At 43.7% G+C, this 25,696-nt stretch overlaps 1 protein-coding gene across 4 annotated transcripts in view; it reads left to right on the forward strand.

The window, feature by feature from the left end:
- The window catches only part of TBC1D32 (TBC1 domain family member 32), a 323,193-nt gene that overhangs the window by 82,621 nt on the left and 214,876 nt on the right, over positions 1-25,696 (forward strand). For all 4 annotated transcript variants that reach the window (XM_038761204.1, XM_038761221.1, XM_038761231.1 and 1 more), the window contains 4 exons: positions 3,768-3,860; positions 15,345-15,487; positions 20,843-20,970; positions 25,179-25,380. In XM_038761204.1, coding sequence (XP_038617132.1) covers positions 3,768-3,860; positions 15,345-15,487; positions 20,843-20,970; positions 25,179-25,380 — 566 coding nt within the window. The remainder of the gene's footprint in view (positions 1-3,767; positions 3,861-15,344; positions 15,488-20,842; positions 20,971-25,178; positions 25,381-25,696) is intronic.

Genomic DNA, 25,696 nt, shown 5'->3' on the forward strand with positions numbered 1-25,696 from the left:
AAGGTCACACAGCTGACCTCCCCCCCCCCACGCCCCCTGCCTTACCTCCTTCCCTTCCCCTCAGCACCTGTATATATGTATATATGTTTGTACGGATTTATTACTCTATTTATTTTACTTGTACATATCTATTCTATTTATTTTATTTTGTTAATATGTTTTGTTTTGTTGTCTGTCTCCCCCTTCTAGACCGTGAGCCCGCTGTTGGGTAGGGAACGTCTCTATATGTTGCCGACTTGTACTTCCCAAGTGCTTAGTACAGTGCTCTGTGCACAGTAAGCGCTCAATAAATACGATTGATTGAGTGATTGATTATTGATTCTCTAGAATTTAAAGGCTAAAGAGAAGCGTTCAAGAAATTGAGGCAGCTGTCACCTTGTCCATAAGGACAAAGTTTATTACTGCCACTGACACACAACCCTGCTGCTAAGAGAAGCAGCGTGGCTCAGTGGAAAAAGCCTGGGCTTTGGAGTCAGAGGTCATGGGTTCGAATCCCGGTTCTGCCACATGTCTGCTGTGTGACCTTGGGCAAGTCACTTCACTTCTCTGAGCCTCAGTTACCTCTTCTGGAAAATGGGGATGAAGACTGTGAGCCCCCTGTGGGACAACTTGATCATCAATCGTATTTATTGAGCGCTTACTGTGTGCAGAGCACTGTATTAAGCGCTTGGGAAGTCCAAGTTGGCAACATATAGAGACGGTCCCTACCCAACAGTGGGCTCACAGTCTAAAAGATCACCTTGATCTTGATCAAGGTCTTGATGATCTTGAACTTGATCACCTTGTATCCCCCCAGCGCTTAGAGCAGTGCTTTGCACATAGTAAGTGCTTAACAAATGCCATAAAAAAAAAAAAACCTTTGAAAGATGCATTACCTTTCAAAGATTTTCCGACCTCCATTTTGAGAATCCCTGGGGAAAACCCTCCACCCGCAAGCTGATGGTGGATAATCAGTCGGTCAGTCAACGATATGTATTGAGCATTTACTATGTGCAGAACAATCAATCAATCAATCGTATTTATTGAGCGCTTACTGTGTGCAGAGCACTGTACTAAGCGCTTGGGAAGTCCAAGTTGGGAACATATAGAGACGGTCCCTACCCAACAGTGGGCTCACAGTCTAAAAGGGGGAGACAGAGAACTAAGCGCTTTTGAGAGTACAGTGCAACAGAATTAGCAGACATGTCCCCTGCCCATAACGAGCTTACCTTCCAGAGGGGCAGACAGACATTAATATAAATGAATAAGCCATTTACAATATGTAATTTAAATAAGGTTGGCCTGCCAAATGATCTTTGGGGTGTCTCCAGTGACCATTCATTCATTCATTCATTCATTAATTCATTCAATCGTATTTATTGACCACATGGGCCTTCTGAATAAAATGGCCCCTCCTGTACCTGGGCACCTCTGAATAGGGTAATAATAATAATAATAATAATAATAATAATAATAATAATAATATCCATTATTGTATTTGCTAAACTCCTACGTGGCGAGCACCCTACTAAGCGCTGGGATAGATAAAAGATAATCAGGCCCCACATGGGGCTCACCGTCTTAAGTAGGAGGGGGAATAGGTATTGAATCCCCATTTTGAGAAGCAGCGTGGCTCAGTGGAAAGAGCCCGGGCTTGGGAGTCAGAGGTCATGGGTTCTAATCCCGGCTCCCCCACATCTGCTGTGTGACCTTGGGCAAGTCGCTTCACTTCTCTGAGCCTCTGTGACCTCATCTGTCAAATGAGGATGAAGAGTGTGGGCCCCGCGTGGGACAACTTGATCATCTTGCATCCCCCCCAGCGCTTAGAAGAGTGCTTTGAACGTAGTAAGCGCTCAACAAATGCCATTATTATTATTATTATTATTATTATTATTATTATTATTATTATTATTATTTTGCTGTTGAGGGAAGTGAAGCACAGAGAAATGAATTGACTCACCCAAGGTCACACAGCAGAGAAGTGGCAGAGCTGGGATTAAAACCCTGGTCCTCATACTCCCAGGCCCGTGCTCTTTCCACAGTCTGTTTAGACTGTGAGCCCACTGTTGGGTAGGGACCGTCTCTATATGTTGCCAACTTGTACTTCCCAAGCGCTTAGTCCAGTGCTCTGCACACAGTAAGTGCTCAATAAATACGATTGATCGATTGATCGATTTCCACCAGTCAATGCTGCTTCCCAAGGAGAGCTCTGGATCAATCAATCAATCGTATTTATTGAGCGCTTACTATGTGCAGAGCACTGTACTAAGCGCTTGGGAAGTACAAATTGGCAACACATAGAGACAGTCCCTACCCAACAGTGGGCTCACAGTCTAAAAGATATAGATATAGAGAACTCCGTATATTTTGGAGTTGACTAATTAGCACAGAGGTGTATTGGCAATCCCATCCATCCTCCCTGTCCGTATTGGCTCCTGGATCAATGAAAAGTGACTCTTGGAACGGGCACGGTCTGCGGACGCTTGATCCCCGTTCCGTTTTTGAATGTTCCACGCTCTCGAGCCAGAGGGAGCTGGGAAGGGCATACGGGAGTGAAAAGATGGCCTGGATAAAAATGGAAGTGAGAATAAGTGCGGTTTACAAGTGTTCTGCACACGGTAAGTCCTCGTTAACTACCGTTGATGGGTTGACTTACTGGACTGAGATGTTGCCAACTTGTACTTCCCAAGCGCTTAGTACGGTGCTCTGCACACAGTAAGCGCTCAACAAATACGATTGAATGAATGAATGAATGAATGAACTCCTTTTTCTAAACTCCCTGGTGTCTCATCACCCCAACTCATTGCTTTGGGATATAAGGGAGCTTGGCCGCAGCCTTCCCGTTCACCCTTACAGCTGCGGTTGCAGAATGGGATGTAGATGAACAAACAGTTGGTCCTGAAAGGCTTGAGACCCTTGCACCTGGGAAGACGAGTTGCGCGCGGAAGACAAGATTGAAATTTCCAGGGAAGTGCGGAATGTGAACGGGACAGCCAGATCAGTTAACCCCCAGATTGAGAAACACCTCACCCGTTAAAGTCTGAGGGAGGAGGTTTGAAACAAGCGGAGGATGTTTTTCTTCAACCAGGAGGGAGGCAAGCCTGGAAGATTAAGAAAGTGTGCCGTCGAAAATGTGAGCGATCAGACTTGTGGCTGAAGGATTATAACGAGTTACTAGAGGGAAAGTTAAGGGATGCCGAGGGGAAATTTTAGGAGTATTGGATAATAATGATTCATTCATTCATTCAATCGTATTTATTGAGCACTTACTGTGTGCAGAGCACTGTACTAAGCGCTTGGGAAGTACAAGTTGGCAACATATAGACGGTCCCTACCCAACAGTGGGCTCACAGTCTAGAAGGGAGAGACAGACAACAAAACAAATTATTGCTATGTGCAAATCACCGTTCTAAGCACTGGGGAGGTTACAAGGTGATCAGGTTGCCCCTCAGGGGGCTCACAGTCTTAATCCCCATTTTACAGATGAGGGAACTGAGGCACAGAGAAGTGAAGTGACTTGCCTAAAATCACACAGCCGACAATTGGCGGAGCCGGGATTTGAACCCACGACCTCTGACTCCAAAGCCCGGGCTCTTTCCACTGAGCCACGCTGATGGTCCTCCCCCATATCTGGCAGGGCAGCTTTCCCAAAATTCATCCAAGAATCCCATTCCCACTGACAGAGACGGGGCACGCGATGTCGTTTCTTGCGTTAATTCCTTTTTTTTAAAAAAAAAATGTAGCCCTGTGGAAATGTGATTCAAGTTCCTTATCGTTCTTCGATTTAGATTCAGTCACCCTCACAGACCTGTTGGTCCTGTTTACGCGACTCATCTATTGTTCTCCAAGTTGTCCGAAGACGATACCGGCTGAGCACACAGGTAATTCTGTCAGTTGACTTTATGTGTAATGTGTAAAAGGCTTCTCCAAGGGCTTTTGTGTTTTTCAACAGTAATTATTACGGTGTTTTAAGTGCTTACTGTGTGCCAGACACTGTTCTAAACACTTGGGGTAGGTACAAGTTAATCAGTGTGGACCCAGTCCCTTTCCCACCTGGGGCTCACAGTCTCAATCCCCGTTTTACAGATGAGGTCACTGAGGCCCAGAGAAGTGAAATGAGTTGCCCAAGGTCACGCAGCAGACATGTGGTGGAGCTGGGTTCTGAACCCAGGTCCTTTCAACTCCCAGGCCTGTGCTCCATCCACTGCGCTTCTATTTTTGCTAGTATTTACGTACATATCTGTAATTTATTTTTATATTACTGTCTGTCTCCCCTCCTCTAAACTGTAAGCCCACTGTAGACAGAGAATGTGTCTGTTTATCGTATTGTACTCTCCCAAGTGCTTAGAACAGAGCTCTGCACGCAGTAAATGTTCAATAAATATGATTGAATGAACGAAAGTGAACATTTTTTTAACCTTTTCAATTAAAAGAAGTTCTTGTAGGGGATTTTGATGGTCTTTCTTGTAAATCAAGTTTGGCCCCACAATATGATGCTGAGATAGTTGGATAGTTCGTGAATAATCTCACTGCGCTATTTTTTGCAAGTTCAAAATATTCTTTACTTTCTGAATGCTCTCCAAGACATTCTGACACATTTTCTGTGGGAAACCTCAGCCAAACGTTCACTCTCCTTAAATTTTTTTTTTTTTTTTGCAATTATATTTGCAATGGAAACCAATCCTATTCTTCAGCTAGATTCATCTCTCCTGTTGACTGGTTTTAAGGTGTCTGAAAGATCTTAGCTCTCTAAAGGGAGACTTCTGTCTTCCCTAATTTTGGATACTTGAATAAACTCCCAGACCAAATTTTTAATCAGTCAGATAAATGCTGGGCATAGAGCACATCTTGGCCCAAATTCGGGGAACTGCTCGAGTGGGTGAATGTTGGACAGCTTAATTTCTTGGACCATTTTCAGCACATGAACTAATTCCATACCAGGCTTCTGTGCTACTTCCAACACCAGGAAAGAGCAACAGCGGCTTTGGATGTCATTTCACAGCCGTTAACCATAGGAACTCCGAAAGAGCCGTGACTCAGAGATTAATTTTGTCTCCCTTTTGGACTTCCCTTTTGATTTCCTTTGCTTTTTTGTCATAGTGATGTGGCAGTCTAGCAGAAAACATTGGACTTCCTGAGGAGAGAAGAAAAGTAGATTTTCTTTTCTTTAGAAAGGGAAACTTGAGCATAATCAGCCAATCAGTTGTATTTATTGAGCACTTTGTGCACAGCCCTGTACTAAGTGCCTGGGAGAGTACAGTATAATAGAGTTGGTAGACTCATTGTCTGCCCACAATGAGCTTGCAGTCTAGAAGGGGGGACAGACATTAATATAAATAAATAAATTACAGATATGTACAGGAGTGCTGTGGGGCTGAGGGAGGGGTGAATAAAAGGAGTAAATCCAAGTGCAAGGCGGGCACAGAAGGGAATGGGAGAAGAGGAAGGGAGGGCTTGGTTGGGGAAGGTGTCATAGAGGAGATGTGCTTTTAATAAGCGTGGCTCAGTGGAAAGAGCCCGGGCTTTGGGGTCAGAGTTCATGGGTTCGAATCCCGGCTCCGCCAACTGTCAGCTGGGTGAGTTTGGGCAAGTCACTTCACTTCTCTGGGCCTCAGTTCCCTCGTCTATAAAATGGGGATTAAGACTGTGAGCCCCCCGAGGGACAACCTGATCACCTTGTAACCTCCCCAGTGCTTAGAACAGTGCTTTGCACATAGTAAGCGCTTAATAAATGCCATTATTATTATTATTATTATTATTATTAATAATAATAAGGCTTTGAAGGTGGGGAGAGTGATTATCAGATGGAGGGTGGGATTGTTCCAGGCCAGAAGCAGGGTTTGGGCAAGAGGTTCGTGGCTCCGCTGACATTCTCCTCTCCTGTTTCTCTTCCTGTCTCATCCACTCCCGTGGCTTCAGCTACCATCTGTGCACAGATGATTCCCAAATCTGCATCTCCAGCCCTGATCTCTCTCTTTCTCTGGAGTCTCGCATTTCCTCCTGCTTTCGGGACAGTGCTACTCATCATCATCATCATCATCATCAATCGTATTTATTGAGCGCTTACTATGTGCAGAGCACTGTACTAAGTGCTTGGGAAGTACAAATTGGCAATATATAGAGACAGTCCCTACCCAACAGTGGGCTCACAGTCTAAAAGGGGGAGACAGAGAACAAAACCAAACATACTAACAAAATAAAATAAATAGAATAGATATGTACAAATAAATAAAATAAATAAATAGAGTAAAAAAATATGTACAAACATATATACATATATACAGGTGCTGTGGGGAAGGGAGGGAGGTAAGATGGGGGGATGGAGAGGGGAACGAGGGGGAGAGGAAGGAAGGGGCTCAGTCTGGGAAGGCCTCCTGGAGGAGGTGAGCTCTCAGCAGGGCCTTGAAGGGAGGAAGAGAGCTAGCTTGGCGGAGGGGCAGAGGGAGGGCATTCCAGGCCCGGGGGATGACGTGGGCCGGGGGTCGATGGCGGGACTCAGAGGTCATTCATTCAATCATATTTATTGAGTGCTTACTGCGTGCAGAGCACTGTACTAAGCACTTGGGAAGTCCAAGTTGGCAACATCTAGAGACGGTCCCTACCCAACAGTGGGCTTACAGTCTTGAAGCCCCACCGACACCTCAAACAACATGTCTGAAGCAGGACCCCTCATTTTCTCCCCCAAACGTTGCCCTCCTCCTGTCGAGGCGCGGTGTGGAGGTTAGCATTAGAGGAGCGAAGTGTGAGGCCTGGATTGTAGTCGCAAATCAGGGAGGTAAGGGGAGGAGAGGGCAAGGGGATTGAATGCTTTGAAGAAATGGTGAGGAGGCTCTGTTGGATGTGGAGGTGGATGGGCAACGCTTGGACTGATTTTGTAGAAAAATGATCTGGACAGCAGAGTGAAGTATGGATTGAGTAAAGTATGAAGTATCCTCCCCGTCCCCTCCCGCCCTACCTCCTTCCCCTCCCCACAGCACCTGCATATATACTTGTACAGATTTATTACTCTATTTTACTTGTACATATTTACTATTCTATTTATTTTGTTAGTGATGTGTATCTAGCCTTATTTCTATTTGTTCCGATGACTTGACACCTGTCCACATGTTTTGTTTTCTTGTCCGTCTCCCCCTTCTAGACCGTGAGCCCGTTGTCGGGTAGGGACCGTCTCTATCTGTTGGCGACTTGTACTTCCCAAGCGCCTAGTACGGTGCTCTGCACACGGGAAGCGCTCAATAAATACGATTGAATGAATGAATGATTGGATAGGGAGTGACAGAAGGCAGGGAGGTCAGCGAGGAGACTGCTGCAGTAATCAAGGTAGAATAGGATAAGTACTGGAATTAAAGTGGTAGCAGTTTGGATGGAGACGAAATGGTAGATCTTAGTGGTATTGTGAAGGTGGAACTGACAGGATGTAGTGACAGATCGAATATGTGGGTTAAATGAGAGATGAGTTGAGGATAATGCCAAGGTTATGGACTTGTGAGTCAGGGAGGGTGGTGGTGCTGTCTACAGTGATGGGAAAACTCGCTGGGGGAGGAAGGTTTGGGTGGGAGGATAAGGCGTTCCTTTTTGGACATGTTTCGTTTGAGGTGTCAGCGGGACATCCAAAGTAGAGATGTCCTGAAGGCAGGAAGAAATGCGAAACTGCAGAGCAATGGATAGATTAGGGCTGGAGATGTTGATTTGGGAATTAGCCATGTAGAGATGGTAGTGCTTTCATTGATTCATTCATTCAGTCGTATTTATCGAGTGCTTACTGCGTGCAGAACATCGTAGCTAGCACTTGGGAGAGTACAGTACAACAATTAAACAGTCACGTTCCCTGCCCACAACAAGCTTATAGTCTTGAGGGGGGAGACAGACATCAATACAAACAAGTTTTCTAGACTGTGAGCCCGTTGTTGGGTAGGGACCGTCTCTATATGTTGCCGACTTGTACTTCCCACAGGCTTAGTACAGTGCTTAGCATGCGGTAAGCGCTCAATAAATACGATTGAATGAATGAAAGTAAATTACAGATATGTAATACATATACAGATAGGTGTACAGATATTACTCTATTTATTTATTTATTTATTTATTCTACTTGTACATATCTATTCTATTTATTTTATTTTGTTAGTATGTTTGGTTTTGTTCTCTGTCTCCCCCTTTTAGACTGTGAGCCCACTGTTGGGTAGGGACTGTCTCTATATGTTGCCAATTTGTACTTCCCAAGCGCTTAGTACAGTGCTCTGCACATAGTAAGCGCTCAATAAATGCAATTGATGATGATGATGATGATGATGATGATATGTACCTAAGTGTGGTGGAGCTGGGAGGTGGGAAAGAGAAAAGGGAGCAAGTCAGGTTGGCGCAGAAGGAAGTGGGAGATGAGAAAAAGAGTGAATTCATTCATTCATTAGGTGGTATTTATTCATTCATTCATTCAATCGTCTTTATTGAGCGCTTACTGTGTGCAGAGCACTGTACTAAGCGCTTGGGAAGTACAAGTCACCCAGCTGACAATTGGCAGGGCCGGGATTTGAACCCACGACCACTGACTCCAAAGCCTGGGCTCTTTCCACTGAGCCACGCTGCTTCTCTTGAGCACTTACTGTGTACGGTGCACTGTACTAAGCGCTTAGGAAGTACAAGTCGGCAACGTATGGAGACGGTCCCTACCCAACAATGGGCTCACAGTCTAGAATGGGGGGGGGATGATGATGATGATGATGATGGCATTTATTAAACACTCACTATGTGCAAAGCACTGTTCCAAGCGCTGGGGAGGTTACAAGGTGATCAGGTTGGCCCACGGGGGGCTCACAATCTTAATCCCCATTTTCCAGATGAGGGAACTGAGGCCCAGAGAAGTGAAGTGACTTGCCCAAATTTACTGAGCGCTTACTGTGTGCAGAGCACTGTACTAAGCGCTTGGGAAGTACAATTTGGCAACATATAGAGGCGGTCCCTACCCAACAGCGGGCTCACAGGGAGTGAGTTCTCTAAGGGAGTAGGGGTTGGTGGAGACTAGAAGGGGAGCCAGAACCGAGTGGGTTTTGAGGGATTCCCACAGCTGAGGGTTGGAGGCAGAGGAGGAGTCCGGGAAAGAGCCTGAAAATGAGTGTCTGGAGAGATGGGAGGAGAACCAGGAGAGGATAGTGTCAGGGAAGCTGAGGTTGGTTAATGTTTCCAGGAAAGGGGGTTGGTCGACAACAGCTCAGCGGTCGCGGAGGCTTAGGATGGGGTAGAGGCTGTTGGATTTCATCATCATCATCATCATCAATCATATTTATTGAGCGCTTACTATGTGCAGAGCACTGTACTAAGCGCTTGGGAAGTACAAATTGGCAACATCTAGAGACAGTCCCTACCCAACAGTGGGCTCACAGTCTAAAAGATTTGGCAAGGAGATCATCGTTGACCTTGTTACTATGCTTTGTTTTGTTGTCTGTCTCCCCCTTCTAGACTGTGAGCCCACTGTTGGGTAGGGACCGTCTCTGTGTGTTGCCAACTTGTACTTCCCAAGCGCTTAGTACAGTGCTCTGCACACAGTAAGCGCTCAATAAATACGATTGATTGATTGATTAGAAGCCAGATTGGAGGCAGGGGTCAAGAAGAGAATTGGAGGAGAGGAAGTGGAGACAGCAAGTCTAGGCACCTCGTTCAAGAAGTTTGGAGAGGAATGGTAAGAGGGATCCACTCATTCAATCATATTTATTGAGAGCTTACTGTGTGCGGAGCAGTGTACTAAGCGCTTGGGAAGTACAAGTTGGCAACGTAGAGAGACGGTCCCTACCCAACAATGGGCTCACGGTCTAGAAGGGGGCGACAGACAACAAAACAAAACATATTAACAAAATAAGATAAATAGAATAAATATGTACAAATAAAATAGAGTAATAAATACGTACAAACATATATACAAGTATATATTCAAGTATATTCATTCATTCAATCGTATTTATTGAGCGCTTACTGTGTGCAGAGCACTGTACTAAGCGCTTGGGAAGTACAAGTTGGCAATGTATAGAGATGGTCCCTACCCAATGGCGGGCTCACAGTCTAGAAGGGGGAGACAGACAACAAAACAAAACATAGTAACAAAAATAAAATGCATAGAATAAATATGTACAAGTAAAATAGAGTAATAAATACGTACAAACATATATACAAGTATATATTCGAGTATGTTCATTCATTCAACCATATTTATTGAGCGCTTTCTGTGTGCAGAGCACTGTACTAAACGCTTGGGAAGTACAAGTTGGCAACATATAGAGACGGTCCCTACCCAACAGTGGGCTCACAGTCTAGAAGGGGGAGACAGAGAATGAAACAAAGCATAGTAACAAAATAAAATAAATAGAATCAATCAATCAATCGTATTTATTGAGTGCTTACTGTGTGCAGAGCACTGTACTAAGCGCTTGGGAAGTACAAGTTGGCAACATATAGAGACGGTCCCTACCCAACAGTGGGCTCACAGTCTAGAAGTCTAGAAGAATAAATATGTGCAAATAAAATAAATAGAGTAATAAATACGTACAAACATATATACAAGTATATATTCAGGTATGGAAGCTTGAATGTTGAGTATGTAAAATATGTTCAGTGTCTCTTCACATTCTTCAGTAACAAGCGTGTCTTTCTATATAATATAATAATATGATGGCGTTTATTAAGCGCTTACTATGTGCAAAGCACTGTTCTAAGCGCTGAAGCACTGAAGTGCCTGTCTATACAATCAATCAATCGTATTTATTGAGCACTTACTGTGTGCAGAGCACTGTACTAAGCGTTTGGGAAGTACAAGTTGGCAACATATAGACACGGTCCCTACCCAACAGTGGGCTCACAGTCTAGAAGTCTAGAAGAATAAATATGCACAAATAAAATAAATAGAGTAATAAATACGTACAAACATATATACAAGTATATATTCAGGTATGGAAGCTTGAATGTTGAGTATGTAAAATATGTTCAGTGTCTCCACATTCTTCAGTAACAAGCGTGTCTTTCTATATAATATAATAATACGATGGCATTTATTAAGCGCTTACTATGTGCCAAGCACTGTTCTAAGCGCTGAAGCACTGAAGTGCCTGTCTATACAATCAATCAATCAATCATATTTATTGAGCGCTTACTGTGTGCAGAGCACTGTACTAAGCGCTTGGGAAGTACAAGTTGGCAACATATAGAGACGGTCCCTACCCAACAGTGGGCTCACAGTCTCCTCTCTCCCCTCCCTCCTCTCCTTTCTTTCATTCATTCATTTAATCATATTGATTGAGCGCTTCCTGTGTGCAGAGCACTGTACTAAGCGCTTGGGAAGTACAAGTTGGCAACATATAGAGACGGTCCCTACCCAATAGTGGGATCACAGTCTGGTGGTATGGAGGTGAGAATCAGAAGGAGAATGCCCACTGGGGCGGTGCAATCAGTGGTGAAGTCTTCTAACTGAAATAATAATAATAAAAATAATCGTTCTTGTTAAGCGCTTACTATGGGCCACGCACTGTTCTGAGCACTGGGTTGGATGCACGTTGATCAGGTTGGACACACAGTCCCTGTCCCACCCGGGGCTCACGGTCTTAAACCCCAGATTGAGGTCACTGAGGCCCAGAGGAAGTGAAATCAATCAATCAATCAATCACTCAATCGTATTTATTGAGCGCTTACTGTGTGCAGAGCACTGTACTAAGCGCTTGGGAAGGACAAGTTGGCAACATATAGAGACGGTCCCTACCCAACAGTGGGCTGTCACTCTAAAAGGGGGAGACAGAAAGAGACAAGGCAAAGTATAAAAGTCAAGTGGGAAAATAACAATTTCTCCCCGAAGCAGCAATTGTAGGACTGGAAGTCTAAAAGGAAATGACTGGCCCAAGGTCACGCAGCGGACAAGCGGGATTAGAACCCAGGTCCTCGTCGCTCCCAGGCCCGTGCTCTATCCACTGAGCCATCCTAGGGCATCTCACAGGCCGCTCAGGCTCGATCGCCGGCGCACGTGAGCGGCAAGGACTTCAGCGGCTACTGACGTGGCTGCTCCGCCAACCGCCTTCTAAGCCGTTGTCCCCCCACGCCCCATTTGCACCGGTGTGCGATTACTCTGACCCTAAACGGATGCGTGGCTCAGTGGAAAGAGCCCGGGCTTTGGAGTCAGAGGTCATGGGTTCGAATCCCGGCTCCGCCCCATGCCTGCTGTGTGACCTTGGGAAAGTCACTTAACTTCTCTGAGCCTCAGTTATCTGTAAAATGGGGATTAAGACTGTGAGCCCCACGTGGGTGAACTTGATCACCTTGTATCCCCCCCCAGCGCTTAGAGCAGTGCTCTGCACATAGTAAGCGCTTAACAAATGCCATTATTATTATTATTATGATGATTATTTGGTCCCTCAGACTCTCGGGTTCGTCTTACAGCGCGCCCCACACCCTTCTTCGACAGTAAGGTCGCCGTCGAAGCGGTGGGCTGGAAAACTTTCCGACAGGCTTGGAGAATCAACCAGTCAATCAATCAATCGTATTTATTGAGCGCTTACTATGTGCAGAGCACTGTACTAAGCGCTTGGGAAGTACAAATTGGCAACACATAGAGACAGTCCCTACCCAACAGTGGGCTCACAGTCTAAAAGGGGGAGACAGAGAACAGAACCAAACATACCAACAAAATAAAATAAATAGGATAGAAATGTACAAGTAAAATAAATAAATAAATAAATAAATAGGGTAATAAATATGTACAACCATATATACATATATACAGGTGCTGTGGGGAAGGGAAGGAGGTAAGATGGGGGGATGGAGGGGGGACGAGGGGGAGAGGAAGGAAGGGGCTCAGTCTGGGAAGGCCTCCTGGAGGAGGTGAGCTCTCAGCAGGCTTTCAGGGGAGGAAGCCCACTGTTGGGTAGGGACCGTCTCTATATGTTGCCAACTTGTCCTTCCCAAGCACTTAGTACAGTGCTCTGCACACAGTAAGCGCTCAATAAATACGATTGATTGATTGATTGATTGAGAGGACCAGAGGAGCTACAGAACCCAGGGAGCAAAAGGGCTTAATGTATCATTATTATTATGGTATTTGTAAAGCGCTTGCTAATATGCCAGGCACTGTACTAATACGAGCAGCGACTGAGGGAATGAATGAAGAGTTCATCTTCTCCGTCGATAGTGGAAGTGTTCCATCCGTGTCTGGGCAGGGCAAAATTTCCCTCAGAGGACACTTGGAAAAAAAAATAAAGCCCTTAGGTTGTCTGGTGTGCTATTCTGAACTTAATGTCTGTCTGCTTTTCATTCATTCATTCATCCAATCATATTTATTGAGCACTTACTGTGTGCAGAGCACTGTACTAAGCGCTTTGGGAAGTCCAAGTTGGCAACCTATAGAGACGGTCCCTACCCAACAGTGGGCTCACAGTCTAGAAGGGGGATAGATGCTATCACATCTCTCAATGAGCAATGTCCCCTGGCCACAGTTAAAGACTGCTCATTGTGCCTAATTCTTAAGTAAGGCACCCTTCGAGTTTATTTACTCGAAGCATTTATTTATTTACTGTTGTTTGGCCATCTCCACCCATTAGATCGCAAGTTCCTCAAGGGCAGAGATCCTGTCTCCTACTTTTATTGTCTGCTCCCAAATGCCCGGTACAGTGCTCTGCACACTGTAGGGACTCAGTCATTCATTCAATCCTATTTATTGAGCACTTACTGTGTGCAGAGCACTGTACGAAGCGCTTGGGACGTACAAGTCGGCAACATATAGAGACGGTCCCTACCCAACAGCGGGCTCACAGTCTAGAAGGGGGAGACAGACAACAAAACAAAACATGTGGACAGGTGTCAAAATCTTCAGAACAAATAGAATTAAAGCTATATAATAATAATGATGGCATTTATTAAGCACTTACTATGTGCAAAGCGCTGTTCTAAGCGCTGGCACATCATTAACAAAATAAATAAAATAGTAAATATGTACAAGTAAAATAGAGTAATAAATCTGTGCAAATATATATATTTATATATATGAAGCAGCATGGCTCAGTGGGATTTGGAGTCAGAGGTCATGGGTTCAAACCCCAGCTCCGCCAATTGTCAGCTGTGTGACTTTGGGCAAGACACTACACTTCTCTGAGCCTCAGTTACCTCATCTGTAAAATGGGGATTAAGAGTGTGAGCCCCCCGTGGGACAACCTGATCCCTTTGTAACCTCCCCAGCGCTTAGAACAGTGCTTTGCACATAGTAAGTGCTTAATAAATGCTATTATTATTATTATTATTATTATTATTATTATTATTATATACAAGTGCTGTGGGGAGGGGAAGGAGGTAGGGCAGGGGGTATGGGAAGGAGGAGAGGGAAAATGGGGCTCAGTCTGGGAAGGCCTCCTGGAGGAGGTGAGGCTTTGAAGGGAGGAAGAGAGCTAGCTGGGCGGATGTGCGGAGGGAGGGCATTCCAGGCCAGGGGGAGGACATGGGCCGAGGGTCCACGGCGGGACAGGCGACTGATTGTTTATTTAGCTTTGGTTATCAAGGTTCTTTAGTGGGCAGATAAGTCTTTAGATAACTTTTTGCTGGGGACCATTAGTTATGTGGCCCCCAAGCAAGTGAAGCGGTGCAGCCTAAAGGAAGGAGCACGGACTTTGGAGTCAGAAGGACCTGGGTTCTAATCCTGCCTCCATCACATATCTGCTCCTGACCTTGGGCAAGTTACTTCTGTGGACCACAGTTACCTCATCCGTAAAATGGGGATTAAGACTAGGGCCCCATGTGGAACAGGGAATGTGTTCATCCCGATTATTTTGTCCCTGCACCAGAGCTTAGAGCAGTGCTTGGCACGCAGTAAGCGCCTAACAAGTACCATAGTTGTTATTATTATATTTTCTTCTACCCAATTTGTGATGTGGCTGGCCCCCACCTTTCAGGGCCACCAGTCAACAGGCCGATGGAAGCCCACATTTTGTTCTTCTCCAGCCTCTCTCACCCATTTTCTCAGTAGGGCGATGGGAGAGCCAGATCTGTGGGGAGGAAAGCTCCGCTTGAGGAGAGTTAGCTCTTCCCGCGATCCAAACTCGGACGAGGGATATTTAATTCAACGGGAGAAGAGGACTGACACCGCCGATCTTATTGCATCTAGGTTCGGGGATGTGGGTTTCGCGTTCGTTCGGTTGGGCTTTTTCCTAGCTATAAATATCCGGTTTTAATTTGGTGCTTTAGGCCGTCTGCGGCGAATGCCGATACCTTATGTCGGACTGTTGCAACCTCACGCTCCGGCTACTTGGATTATTATATATTGTCTGGCTCATTTGAAAGTTTTGATTTTTCTCCAGGTGAAGCATGAGGCTTTCAGCATCTGAAATCATGTCATTTGTGTTGGTCAGGGGACTACTCTCCGGCTAGCCTGGTGACCGAAGTGCTCCTCATACTTTGCGACCAGAAAGAATGCGCAACTGAGTGTGTCTATAAGAGCACGGTGGTTGATGCTCTGCTCCAGCCTATTAAGAATTTGATGGCAGGAACAAAGGTTAGTACTGTTTGCCCGATGGACAACAGGGCTTTTTTTTTTTTTAGCTTTGTATACTGGAAGATTTATGTCATTTTACCCATTTCTATAAAGCTGTGAAATATTTGTGGACCAATCTTTCATGGTAAAAGGCACATATTTGTGCAGGAAGCTGATTCATTAGTTAGGACAATATGGAATAAAAACAGTATAAAGCATCATAAATGTATGCTGAGTTTTTTTTATTTTCCCCAGTGAGTCATTTGTTTGCGGATGCTTTGTCGAGGCTTAGAAAAGCTTTTTTTTATTGAAAGTTATTTGGCTTTCCAGTCTAATGAATCGAATAACAGTTCCCAATCTTTTTTTTTTTTAATTTGCTGAAGTTATTTTTTTCCCCAAGTGTACATATGCTGCATCTGCTTATTCTGCAAATCAGCCATGTTGACAATTAATTCTTCGTGTATTGGACACAACTGGATTCAGAATTTGATGGTTTTTCCGGACTACAATTGATGACCATAAGAGCTCTAAAAAGAGTTCGGGAAGGTAGAAAAAGTCATTAGTGCAAAAAATATGTTTATTGATTGAGATAATAGAGCTAATAATAGATAATAGATAGAGCTCTCAGCCCTACTGAGAGCCCACCTCCTCCAGGAGGCCTTCCCAGACTGAGCCCCCTCCTTCCTCTCCCCCTCCTCCTCTTCTCCATCCCCCCCGCCTTACCTCCTTCCCCTCCCCACAGCACCTGTATATATGTATATATGTTTGTACGTATTTATTACTCTATTTTATTTGTACATATTTATTCTATTTATTTTATTTTGTTACTATGTTTGGTTTTGTTCTCTGTCTCCCCCTTCTAGACTGTGAGCCCACTGTTGGGTAGGGACCGTCTCTCTATGTTGCCAACTTGTACTTCCCAAGCGCTTAGTCCAGTGCCCTGCACACAGTAAGCGCTCAATAAATACGATTGATTGATTGACCGTCTCTATATGTTGCCAACTTGTACCTCCCAAGCGCTTAGTCCAGTGCTCTGCACACAGTAAGCGCTCAATAAATATGATTGAATGAATGAATGAATGAACTAAAAATGAGTCTGAATAAGAACCGAAACGTTCCTAGAAGAATGATAACATTGTAAAAACTGAAAAGTTCCACTGTAGTACACAGATGATGGAAACGGATTACAATTGATTTTTTTTTATTTTGTACCAAATTCTGTTACTTACTCCGGATGCATCCCTTCCCCTCCCTGTAAATGGCCAACACTCTGGCCCAGGCATTTGTCATATCACAGCTTGACTATTGCATCAGCCTCCTTTTTTTGGTCTCCCGGCCTCCAGTCTCTTCCCCTCTCCAGTTCTCACTTCTCTCTGCTGCCCAGATTGTTCTTCTAAAATGTCTTTCTCCACATCTTCTCTCCGCTCCGCTCAAAAAGCTTTTAATAGTTACCCATTCCTCTCCCAAGCGCTTAGTACCGTGCTCTGCACACAGTAAGTGCTCAATAAATACGATTGAATGAAGGATGAATGATGACCCCATATTCATTCATTCCTTCATTCATTCAGTCGTATTTATTGAGCGCTTACTGTGTGCGGAGCACTGTACTACGATCCACTTAAGACCCTTGTGTATCGAGCACTTTAAGGTATAGTGCTCTGCACAAAGTGCTCACTAAACACCGTTGATTGAATGAGGCCAGGAAAGTCCCTTAGAGCAGCAACCCAAGGTTCTGGGGTTGAGCAAACCTCATCCATCCACCCTTCCACAGGTTGTAATCCCAGCCCTGCCATTTGTCTGCTGTGTGGCATTGGGCAAGTCACTTCGCTTCTCTGTGCCTCAGTTCCCTCATCTGTGAAATGGGGATTAAGACTGTGAGCCCCATGCAGGGCAGGGATTGTCTCCAACCTGATTTGCTGGTGTCCACCCCAGCGCTTAGAACAGGGCCTGGCGCACAGTAAGTGTTTAACAAATGCCACAATTATTAATTATCATCAGTGGAATGATTTATTGAACGTTGACTGAATGCAACATGCTGTACGAAGTGCTTGGCCCTTGTTTTGTTCTGTTGTCTGTCTCCCCCTTCTAGACTGCGAGCCCGTTGTTGGGTAGGGACCGTCTCTATATGTTGCTGACTTGTGTTTCCCAAGCGCTTAGTACAGTGCTCTGCACACAGTGAGCGCTCAGTAAATACGATTGAATGAATGAATGAATTAAGGCACTCTCTCAGCTCTCTCCTTAAATATCCACTCTCTTTTCCCACTACAGCCCGGCTTGTACTCTCCGTTCCTCTAAAGCTAACCTTTCCGTTCCTTCTTCTCCTTCCTCCCTCCTTCCTCTCCCCCTCGTCCCCTTCTCCATCCCCCCGTCTTACCTCCTTCCCTGCCCCACAGCACCTGTATATATGTATATATGTTTGTACATATTTATTACTCTATTTTACTTGTACACATCTGTTCTATTTTATTTTGTTAATATGTTTGGTTTTGTTCTCTGTCTCCCCCTTTTAAACTGTGAACCCACTGTTGGGGAGGGACCGTCTCTATATGTTGCCAACTTGTATTTCCCAAGTGCTTAGTACAGTGCTCTGCACACAGTAAGCGCTCAATAAATACGATTGATTGATTCTTCTCATCTTTTCCACCTCCTCCCTGCTCCTACCCTTCTCTTGCCGAAACGTCTCACAGTGACACAGCTTTTCCTATCTTCAAAGCCCTTTGAAATCCTCTCCCCTTCAGGACACCTTCTCTGATTGATTCCTCGTCTCCCCAAGTTATATGGACATATAAGTTATGTTATATAAGTTATATAGTGTAGCTTATAGTTACATGTAAGTTATAAGTTATATGGCGCAGGCCCTGGGGGTCAGAAGGACCCGGCTTCTAATCCCAGCTCCGCCACTTATCTGCTGTATGATTTAACTACTCAGTGCCTCAGTTACCTCATCTGTAAAGTGGGGATAGAATCCTCCTTCCTCTAAAGTAGACTCTGAGCCCCATGTGGGACTGGGACGGTGTCCAACCCGATTTATTTTATATCCGCCGCAGCGCTTAGCGCAATGCCTGGAACATAATAATTGCTCAGCACATGCTCTAAAATTAAACAACTACCTCCTTGGGACCTTTGTTACCCACTGTGCACTTCTGAACTCACAAGCTCTTCTGTGCAGTGCTTGGCACATAGTAAGTGCTTAACAAATACCATAATAATTATTATACCTGCTTTCTCTAGTACTTGAGTACTTACTTATCTAAATATTAATTTTTTCTTTCTCTTCTTGTCTGTAAACCATTTTAGGCCCTTTCTCCTATCTCTATATGTCTCTATATGTTGCCAAGTTGTACTTCCCAAGCGCTTAGTACAGTGCTCTGCGCACAGTAAGCGCTCAATAAATATGATTGATTGATTGATTGATTAGATTTTAAGCTCTCTGTGGGCAAAGAGCATGTCTCCTAACTATTTTAGTCTCCCCAAAACACAGGCAGTAGTCTGCACGGGGTAGATGCTCAATAAGTACTATGGATCAGCTGAGTGGAAAGTGCATTTTTTTCCGTTCTCCTTATTCTTTGGCTGCATTTTACCCTTTGAAAAAAAGATTTTGGCCGTTTTTTGTTTTGGCCATTGTTTCCATTGTGCTTGGGCCCTTAATCTCTGGAAATTGCCTGAACCAGGCATCGAAAATGGAACGCTGACTTGAAAGGTAAATGGATTATATGAAAACATTTGAACTTTGCACTTATACTATTTAAATTAATAATTTATGGGATCATCAACTCAATTTTACATGGATGACTGTAGTTGGTTTTTTTTTTTCTTATGTGTAGCACTTGTATTGTTGGATCTTAAATTTTCTAAGTCTAAATTTTGGAGTGTATTCCAATTTAAATAAAACAATGCTGTATATAGAGGTGCATTCATTCATTCAATCATATTTATTGAACGCTTACTGTGTGCAAAGTACTATACTAAGCAATTGGAAGAGTACAGTGTAACAACGGACAGACACATTCCTTGCTCACAATGAGCTCACGGTCTAGAGGAACGTGAATTAATGATAATAATGATGGCATTTGTTAAGTGCTTACTGTGTGCGAAGCACTGTTCTAAGGGCTGGGGGTCATACAAGGTGATCAGGTTGTCCCACGTGGGGCTCACAGTCTTAATCCCCATTTTACAGATGAGGTCACTGAGGCACAGAGAAGTTGAGTGACTTGCCCAAAGTCACACAGCAGACAAGTGGCGGAGTCGGAATTAGAACCCACGACCTCCGACTCCCAAGCCCGTGCTCTTTCCACTGAGCCACGCTGCTTCTGTAATTCATTTCAGTTTAATTGACAATCATTTGTGTGACAATCATTTTTCCTGTTTATGCTTGTTTTAAAGAGTAGAGTAACCTTATTATCATAATGGTTAAGCTGAATGCAAAATTCTAATGTAGATTTTCCCCTTTACCAGGCGTCAGTTAATTCTACTAAAAGAAACGCGGATTTCCAATTCAACCCAAAATGCAACATTGGCTAGGAAGGAAGCTCCTTTAAAACCTTCTATATTTGTTTTTATCCTGCATGTGTTTATCTTCTTAATCATATTATGGTGAAGGTGATTACTGGGTATTATTGGACTTGTTTACTCTTTGCAAGCTAAAATGGCTTATTCCCTCAGTTTGCATTGAATTGGAAAGCTGATTTTCCAAACTAATTAGGCTTCGGAGGATAGTTCAAGAAAAGTTTGAACCTCCAAACATAATTGGATTTGGCTATTGTCGACAGATGCGTACTCAGTTTTATCTAAACCAGCCCAGAATTGATTAGCTGACTTTTTGCTAGGAACAACAAAAAAACTACCCCAAAATATTCTAGAACAATCTTCTGGAAGACTGAAAATTTATCTTTATTATTTGGACTCAGAACAAGAGCATTGACAGAATATATATATATATATATATATATATATATATATATATATATATATATATATATTCTGTCATATATATGTGTGTATATATATGGTAAAATAATATTTGTTACGTTTTTACTATGTACCGTTCTAAGTGCTGGGGTAGATGCAAGATAGGTTGGAAACCGTTCATGTACCAATTTCTTGTGGTTTGGAAAACCCTCAATCTTAAATCCTTAGGGTCCATTCATAGAGTAAAAGGAAGTTCATTGAACTAACTTTGAAGATTTGATGGTTTTCCTGAAATGCTAACCATGTCCAAATGACTGAAAAATAGCATAGGGATTTGTCTCTGTCAAATCCCAATGTCTTTTCAAAAGGTAATAGCCGTCATCACCCCAGCCCACTTGAACTTCAGTGGGTAATCGTGATAAAACAGAAATGAAAATAAAGATGTTTCTTTTATAATTTCACACACAGGCTGCTCCGAATTGTTCTGAAACAGCACTAATTTATATAGGTGATATTTTGGCAAGGATTGCTTCAGTGGAAGAAGGCCTTGCCCTGCTTCTCTTTGGAGAAAATGCAAGCTCTTCTAGAGAAGAAAGGTAGGAGGCTCCTTAAAAAAGACTTGATGAGCTTTTTTTTCCCCCATGATATTCGTTAAGCACTTTTATTATTTGCCAGGCACCGTACTAAGAACTGGGGTAGATCCAATCCAGGTCTCACATGGGGCTCACAGTCTCTGTTGCCATTTTACAGATAAGGTAACTGAGGCACAGAGTAGTAAAGTGACTTGCCCAAAGTCATAAAGCGGACCAGCTGCAATGGTGGATTGAACCCAAGTCCTTTGGACTTCATAACTCGTGCTCTAGTCACTAGGCCACGCTACTTCCGGACTTGTTATGATCTGTATTTCTCCAATATTACAACTTGATTTAAAGCAACTCCTCATTTTATACCTGTAATTTAGCAAAGTGATATATTTGACACAATCTCAATGAAATATACTCATTCAGAGTATGTATCTCCTGTGATGTGACGTAAAAGGGTTTTGGAGAAACACAGTATTAAAGTGAATTTATATATTATTGAACGTTGAAATCAATCGTATTTATTGAACAATTCCCGTATGTAGAGCACCGTGCTAAGCGCTTGGGTGAGTACAATACAGCAGACTTGGTAGGTATATTCCCTGTCTACCCGGAGCTTACAGTCTAAAAGGGGGAAATAGATGTTAATATAAATATACAAATTATAGATAGGTACAAAAGTGCTTTGGGGCTGAGGGAGGGGTGAATATCAAGTACTTGAAACGGTGCAGATCTAAATGTATTGGTCATATAGAAGGGAGACGGAGAAGGGGCAAAGAGTTGATAATCGGGAGATGTGACTTTAATAAGGCTTTGATGGCGGGGAGAGTGGTGATCTTTTCAGTGTGGAGGGCGAAGGAGTTCTAAGTCAGAGGTTGATTGTCCTCTAGGCTGGAAGGTCATCGTAGGTGGGTAACATCTCTACTATCTCTGTTTTAGTTTATTCTCCCAAGAGCTTATTACAGTGCTCTACACACAGTAAACGTTCAATTAATAAGATTAATTGATTGATGCCAGCAAGGGATAGGTGGCAAGATAGATGAGATCGAGGCACAGTGAGTAAGTTGGCCTTAGGGGAAGGTACAGACCGAATTGTAGTATGAAATCGGCAAGGTAAGGTAGGAGGGGGTGAGATGATAGCCATTTCATTCAATCATATTCATTGAGCGCTTACCGTGTGCAGAACACTGTACTAAGCGCTTGATTTTTAAGGCCTAGGGCAAGGAGTTTCTGTTTGATACGGAGGTGGATGGGCAACCAGTGGAGGTTTTTGAGGAGTGGTCCGGGAACGTTTTTGGGGGAAAAATGGTCCAGACAGCAGAGTGAGATATGGACTGAAGTGGAGACAGGGGGTTTGAGGAGGGAGTCTGGAACTGCTGCTTATTGGAAATCCAATAAATACGATTGATTGATTGATTGATTGCTGGTGAAGGCGGTGGGCGTGGATGTCAGTCAGGATGGAGAAATCATTTTGCCGGGCAGAGTTGAAGCACGCAAACACAAACCCGAAGGTGGATGACGTCGACCTGATATCTAGATTTCCGCCAGCGGCGCTCCGCTGCTTGGGTACAGGAGCGAAAGAAGTGGACTGTGGAGGTGACCCAGGACCGCGGGTTAGGGGTAGGAGATCGATGATGGGATAGGGGAGCGAGCATAAACACTTGACAAAGACCATAAACAAAAACCACGTAAAAACTCTTACATTATACTCTCCCGAATAGTTGGCTTTTTTAATGGTATTCTTTCAGCGCCTACTACTACTACTACTAATGATGGCACTTATTAAGCGCTTACTATGTGCAAAGCACTGTTCTGAGCGCTGGGGAGGTTCCAAGGTTGATCAGGTTGTCCCACGGGGGGCTCACAGTCTTATTCCCCGTTTTACAGATGAGGTAACTGAGGCACAGAGAAGTGAAGTTGTCACACAGCTGACAGTTGGCGGAGCCGAGATTTGAACCCATGAACTCTCGACTCCAAAGCCCGGGCTCTTTCCATTAAGCCAACGCTGCTTCTCAGCATCAAACGCTATCCTGATCGCTGGGGTAGATGCAAGTGAGTTAGATTGGACGCAGTCCCTGTCCCTCAGGGGGCTCACGGTCTAAATAGGAGGGAGAACAGGAGAATGGAGGCAGGGAGAAGTTAAGTGACTTGCCCAAGGTCACCCAGAAAGCATTTGGCAGAGCCGGGATTAGAACCCAGGATCTCTGATTCCCAGGCCCATGCTCTTTCCACGAGGCCACGCTTAGCACAGTGCTCTGCAGACAGTAAGTGCTTCATAAATACGGTTGAATGAATTAATGAATGAATGAATGAGTGCCGAGGCCCCAGGGCGGGACGGCATCCGCCGGGGGTCCACCGGGCAGTGTGATGGAGCTGGGGGAATAATAATAATAATAATAATAATAATAATAATAATAATAATAATAATAATAATGATGATGGCATTTATTAAGTCATTACTATGTGCAAATAACTGTTTTAAGTGCCGGGGAGGTTGCAAGGTGATCAGATTGGCCCACGTGGCGCTCACAGTCTTCATCCCCGTTTTTCAGATAAGGGAACTGAGGCCCAGAGAATAATAATAATGATAGCATTTAGTAAGCACTTACTAGCACTCAGTAAATACGGTTGAATGAATGAATGAATGAATGAGTGCCGAGGCCCTGGGGCGGGACGGCATCCGCCGGGGGTCCGCCGGGCAGTGTGATGGAGCTGGGGGAATAATAATAATAATAATAATAATAATAATAATAATAATAATAATAATAATAATAATAATAACAACAACAACAACAACAATAATAATAATAATAATAATAATAATAATGGCATTTATTAAGTCGCTACTATGTGCAAAGAACTGTTTTAAGCGCCGGGGAGGTTGCAAGGTGATCAGATTGGCTCACGTGGAGCTCACAGTCTTCATCCCCGTTTTACAGATAAGGGAACTGAGGCCCAGAGAATAATAATAATGATGGCATTTAGTAAGCACTTACTAGCGCTCAGTAAATACGGTTGAATGAATGAATGAATGAATGAGTGCTGAGGCCCTGGGGCGGGACGGCATCCTCTGGGGATCCGCCGGGCAGTGTGATGGAGCTGGGGGAATAATAATAATAATAATAATAATAATAATAATAATAATAATAATAATAATAATAATAATGATAATTGCATTTATTAAGTCGTTACTATGTGCAAATAACTGTTTTAAGTGCCGGGGAGGTTGCAAGGTGATCAGATTGGCCCACGTGGAGCTCACGGTCTTCACCCCCGTTTTACAGATAAGGGAACTGAGGCCCAGAGAATAGTAATAATGATGGCATTTAGTAAGCACTTACTAGCACTCAGTAAATACGGTTGAATGAATGAATGAATGAATGAATGAATGAATGAGTGCCGAGGCCCCGGGGCGGGACGGCATCCGCCGGGGGTCTGCTGGGCAGTGTGATGGAGCTGGGGGAATAATAATAATAATAATAATAATAATAATGATAATGATAATAATAATAATAATAATAGTAATAATAATAATAATGGCATTTATTAAGTTGTTACTATGTGCAAAGAACTGTTTTAAGCGCCGGGGAGGTTGCAAGGTGATCAGGTTGGCCCACGTGGAGCTCACAGTCTTCATCTCCCTTTTACAGATAAGGGAACGAGGCCCAGAGAATAATAATAATGATGGCATTTAGTAAGCACTTACTAGCGCTCAGTAAATACGGTTGAATGAATGAATGAATGAATGAATGAATGAGTGCCAAGAACCTGGGGCGGGACGGCGTCCGCCGGGCAGTGTGATGGAGCTGGGGGAATAATAATAATAGTAATAATAATAATGATAATAATGGGACTGTCTCTATATGTTGCCAACTTGTACTTCCCAAGCGCTTAGTACAGTGCCCTGCACACAGTAAGCGCTCAATAAATACGATTGATTGATTGATTAATAAATACGATTGATTCGATGTTTGCAAACGTTAAAGAGATTTCAGAATTAAATATCAAATCAAAATCAAATTATCAGGAGATGAGAATAAGCCTGCAAAGAGATGCGTTTGAGGAAAAGGAAATAACTTGTTGCCGGTTGGTGTCAAAATTGTAAAGGGAGCATAAATGCCGTAGGTGAGATTACCTGGTAATGCACTACCCGAAATTCATCAGTAATTGACCACTGTGGAGAAATGTTTACCAATCCTCATTTTGGATTTGTTTTCTCGTAGCCTCGCAGGCGCTCACGTGGTTGCCCAGTTTTCAAAGAAGCTGCTCGACGAAGATATTCCTGCTTTGTCCGGATCTGAGCTGTTGCCTGTCGTTAAAGGGGCTTTCATTTTTGTTTGCCGCCAAATGTACAGCACTTGTGAAGGTCTACAGGTGTTGGTTCCTTATGGCTTGCACGAGTCCATCGCCAACGCATGGAGAAAGGTAATCAGCTCCGAACCGGTGAGGAACGGCAGCAAGGCATTTCAGATATATTTTCTTCTTTTCTTCATCAGCTGCTGCGGGTGGAGCCCTGAACTCTGTACTTGGGTGGGGAACGTAGAGAAATAGTTAACAAAACTGTTCTTCCCTTCAGAGAGCTTACAATCTTATGGCAGCGAAAGCAGTTGCAAGTATATACTAGGCAGAAGACCCTGTGGATGACTTGTGTGTGACCTGTATATATGTTTGTACGTATTTATTACTCTATTTATTTATTTATTTTACTTGTACATATCTATTCTATTTATTTTATTTTGTT

Source organism: Tachyglossus aculeatus, chromosome 2 (assembly GCF_015852505.1).
Source record: "Tachyglossus aculeatus isolate mTacAcu1 chromosome 2, mTacAcu1.pri, whole genome shotgun sequence".
Lineage (NCBI taxonomy): Eukaryota > Metazoa > Chordata > Mammalia > Monotremata > Tachyglossidae > Tachyglossus > Tachyglossus aculeatus.